Source organism: Arachis hypogaea, chromosome 2, assembly GCF_003086295.3.
Source record: "Arachis hypogaea cultivar Tifrunner chromosome 2, arahy.Tifrunner.gnm2.J5K5, whole genome shotgun sequence".
NCBI lineage: Eukaryota > Viridiplantae > Streptophyta > Magnoliopsida > Fabales > Fabaceae > Arachis > Arachis hypogaea.
Window position 1 is genome coordinate 86,914,332 of NC_092037.1, and position 4,620 is coordinate 86,918,951.

Consider the following 4,620-nt stretch of genomic DNA (forward strand, 5'->3'; position numbering starts at 1 on the left):
ACTTCTCCGTCGTGAAGTCACCCCGACCCTCCTGTATGAAGCTAATTAGAGTAGAACCAAATTGAAACCCTAGCGGTAGCTCTTGTCGATGTCATAGTACTCCGGCGTTGTGTATATGTAGCTTCAGTGGTGATCGAATTCTTGAACCCGTCACCGATCAAAACTCCTACTCGGGGCTCGGCCTCCATCGTCCTTGTCTCCTCAGGCGCATTGTAGCCATCGTGTGTTTGTCGTTCTCGCTCGCGTCTGCATCCGGAGGTTGGCGTCGTGCTGTCTCTGCCGGTGACGTTCGGTCGCTGTTTGTTGTTTGAGTTTGCATTCCCGGTCATCCTGAAGCCACCCCTCTTTGTCGCCTGCCAACGCTGGGACCTAAGCGAGAGCTACGCGTGGCCGTGAAACTGCCGTATTTTGTCGCCTGGGTGAGTTTCCCAACGCCTGCCACAAGACAATACACCCAGACTAGAGGAATACTCTGCTTCAAAGTCTGTAACTTCTAAGTTCTATTACAATAAGTAAGTTTTTGAATCAATAGTAGGTTGGATATTTTCAATTGATTTAATTATAGTATACCGAAGATATGTTCTCTTCTGTATGACGTTGATGTTAAGATCTGAAGTATGTTATTTTGTTTTAATTTTACTACACTTGACATGCCTGAGGAAGGGGTTTTACCATGTCACTGGATGGCTTTATAATTGCTAGCTTTTGGAAACTTAGTAAGTTTGTTGTATGTGAAAATAGAATAATTGGTTCTTAGTAATTAGGAAATTTTAGCTGCACAAATAGCATGCTTGCAGAGAAGTTAATATGTTAGCATGATGATTCCACTAGCATTAGTATGTTGTGGTTATTTTCGACTGTTTTAGGGAAGTTGTGGATTTGCTAGTTATTATTTTATCGTTGTTAGTCGTTTCATTTCAATTTTTTTAGCTTTTGTTTTGATTTCCTGTGCGTAAAGTTGTTAAGTGGAAACTTTGCAAAATTGTTGGGATGATGATGATGTAATTTGCTAAGTTGTTAGGGCGGTGAGAAGTAATTTCTTGGATCATGTATTTAGGTCCCGTTCTTGATTTGTTGCTAAACTGTTTTATTGTATTCACTGTTGTCTGGGATATTATTGTTGGATATTGGTGATGATTGGTTTCTTGTAAGCCGAATGGTTTCTTCTCTAACAGAAATAAAAATCTCCACAAGAGTGTTTTGTTGAGGGTTTGTTTTGTCTTGGTAGTCAATTTTTTTGTGATGGGCGTTGAAAATGTAAATGCTATTCTAGTGTGGTTGTTGGGGTTATTTTATTCCGGAAATCAGTTTTTTTGTGAACAGTGCTGAAAGTCTGGATGTCGGTATGCTGTTTTTTGTTTTGTTTCAGGACGCATAGTTGTTGTCATGAATGCTCAAATATCAAAATTGGTTAAAAAAAAATTTTGATGTTCTGAAAATAAATTTTGTCATGAATGCATATGGCCAAAGTTAGGTTGTTATGTTGTAAGGCTGTGTTTGGAATAGGTAATTCATTTGTTAGTGAAGGATTATTTTTGTTGTAAGGTTGTTTGTTGGGTTCAATTTTCACCGTGTGGTAAATTCCTTGAGGTAGGTAATAATTAATTAGGTAAAGTATTTCAATGGAGGTGACTTCGAGCGAGGAGGATGCTAATTGTGGAGGGAGTGAAGGTGATGCTTACGAAGTAGAAAATTCTGATTTGGAAGACCTTGCCGAACTGAGTGAGGAGGACATCCTAAAGAAGGTATGGGACAGCATTGATAATGCATATGAGTTCTATCGGGGTTTCAGAAAACTGCATGGGTTTGGGGTGCGAAAGGGTGACTCCGGAAAAGACTGTGAGGGGAATCTTGTAAGGTATAGATTTTTTTGTAACAAGGAAGGGTTGAGGGAACGTAAACACTACGACAGGGTTGACAGAACGAGGGTACACAAACCGGAGACAAGAACTAACTGCAAGGCAATGTTATCGGTTTATTTAGACAAAAATGATAAGTATTGGAAGGTTAGGAAGTTAGTTACTGAACACAATCACGAGTTGACACCGGCAGGAATGGTGCACTTGATTGCCAATCATCGTCGGTTAACGGAAGTTGCAAAAAGTCAGATAGTTGGGATGCAAGCACATGGTATTGCAACGTCTAAGATTGTGGGGTACATGGCTGGTATGGCCGGGGGCTATTTGTTGTTGGAGTTCCTGAAGAAGGATGTCTATAACTATGCTGACAAAAGGCAGCGCATTAAAATAGCTGATGGCGATGCAAATTCTGCATTAGTGTATCTAGAGAGAAAAGCCGAATCAGACCCCATGGCAATCGCAAAATATAATGTGACTACTGACAACTGGCTCGCAAATCTGATTTGGGCGGACAGATCTAGTAGAGTCGATTACCAATACTTTGGCGATGTGTTGGCGTTCGATTCAACCTACAGGAAAAATAAATACAAGAGACCGGTTGTGATTTTTTCTGAATCAAACAATCATAAGCAGACCACTATATTTGGGTTTGGGTTGTTGCTTGATGAAAGTTTGGCATCCTATCGGTGGATGCTGGAGAATTTGATGGAGATCATGTGTGGTAAGAAGCCATCTGTAGTGGTGATCAACGGGGATAAAGCAATGATAAAAGCAGTTTCTGAAGTCCTCCCCGAGTCGGCGCATCGGTTGTGTGCATGGCATGTGGAAAAGAACGTCACAACGAATGCGAAGGATGCTGATTTACGTGGGCTGTTCAGAAGATGGTTGTATGCGGACATGGCAACAGAGGTCTTTGAGTCGGAATGGGAGCAGGCCGCCGATGAGTATGGCCTCCGCCACAAGCAGGTGCCGTGCCAGATGTATGATAAAAAAGAGACGTGGGTAAGTGCTTATCTGCGTGACAAGTTCTGCGCGGGCTACCGGACTACATCCCGCTGTGAAGGAATTAACGCATACGTAAACAAGTTTTCGAAGTCCACCCACACAATTTTGGAGCTGGTACAGTGCTTAGAGATGGTTGCCTGTGAGTATCGGAATAAGGAGATGCTGCTCCAGTTTCAATCCATAAACTCAGTTCTGGTTATGACAACATGCCTCAGAAGTATTGAATGACATGCCGCTTCAGTGTACACTAGAGAAGTGTTTGGTGATGTTAAGAAAGAGATTGAAGGGGTTGGTGCGCTGATCCTGATTAGCAAAAGGAGGATCATGAATACAATGATATACACCCTGGATGAGTACGAAGAACCTGATGTGACATAATGTCCTCATTTGGTCACTCAACTGGGAAGTTAAGTTGCCAGTGTAATTTCTGGAAGAAGCATGGTTATCTATGCAAGCATATATTCTTCATCATGAAGGCAGAGCACCTAAAGGAGATACCCGATACGATCGTTCTGCAGAGGTGGAGAACTGACACAAAGTCCCCAGAGCAGTACTGAAAAAATTGGGGAGAAGTTAGCGAGCGTGGTGTCTCTTCTGACATGGGGCACTCCACTCCGCCTCGCAATGGATGTTTTCCCTTGGGGTACAAAGGCTGTCCATGTTCCAGAAGACGATGTGTGGAAATGAATCTTTATGTAAAGACCTCAAGATGGACTATAGGGCATTCGGTACTGGGGTGCAACGGAGCGAAAGAAACGCTGGTGAAGGTAATCCGGTGGTAAGGGATCCTGTTGTTGCTAAGGTAAAGGGTGCCCCGAAAGTTGCGAAGAAGAAGGCACTTGGTAAAAGGAGGCGTTGCACCAAATGCAAGGGGACGGGACACACAAAGAGAAACTGCCCAGAAAAAGATGAAAAATGACAACATCCGGATTTAGGTGACCATGGACTTGAGGGGGTCAGTGTATACAGGCCGGATCAGGTAACTTATGTTATTTGTAAGTTTCATTAAACTATGTATATACTTGTAGCAGAGTTATATATACTAATACTTTTTTGTCACAGGGCAATGAATGTGGGGTGTTAATGCCACTGGCTTAATGCCCAACGATGACTAGGAGTCTATTGTGGGTGATAACCTATGTTTGCACCCAGGGGAAAGACAACGTGGACTAGTATGATGGAGTACGACTTAATTTGGATGTTAAGGTATGATTTTAGAACTAATAAGAACTTATAAAAGTAGTATACAATGATAAGTAACAGGAGTATACAATTACTAACTGGAATGTAAGTAACGGTCAAATTATAAGAACTAATGAAAGGAGTATATAATGAGTAACTATAATAAGGCCAAATATACTGTGCTGAAAGCTGGTTGCAATAATGTACGAATAAAAAGGGCGGTATAGTACACATTTGGGTATTCTTGTGTGGTAGATCCGGTTCGTTGAGAAATTCGTGGGTTAATTCCGGTGGACTGTAGGTAGTAGGGTGGATATTAGTTAATTTTTCGTTATCTGTTACATGCTCGTAAATCGTAAATTTTCTGTTATCTGTGGATATTAGTTAATTTTCCGTTATCTATGGATATTAGTTAATTTTCCGTTATCCGTTAAAGTTCTTCATGCTGGTAAATCGTAAAACACTGAAATAGTGAAAAGCACAAAAGTTATCCATTACAAACCGGACACCACCAACCATATTCAACGACAAAAGCCATCCTACCTGCCTACATGAACATTTGGTTGTAGAGTCC

The 4,620-nt window shown here is 41.5% G+C and overlaps 1 protein-coding gene across 1 annotated transcript; it reads left to right on the top strand.

Moving 5' to 3' along the window:
- Positions 1-4,285, top strand: LOC112727382 (protein FAR1-RELATED SEQUENCE 5). Its single transcript, XM_025777114.3, has 3 exons — positions 1-512; positions 1,595-3,843; positions 3,927-4,285. The coding sequence occupies exon 2, from the start codon at positions 1,623-1,625 to the stop codon at positions 3,090-3,092; it is 1,470 nt and encodes a 489-aa protein (XP_025632899.1). The 5' UTR covers positions 1-512; positions 1,595-1,622; the 3' UTR covers positions 3,093-3,843; positions 3,927-4,285.
- The last annotated feature ends 335 nt before the right edge of the window (positions 4,286-4,620 follow it).

Excerpts from the sequence above, each read along its gene's own strand:
- LOC112727382 (XM_025777114.3), top strand. The coding sequence starts at position 1,623 with ATGGAGGTGACTTCGAGCGAGGAGGATGCTAATTGTGGAGGGAGTGAA.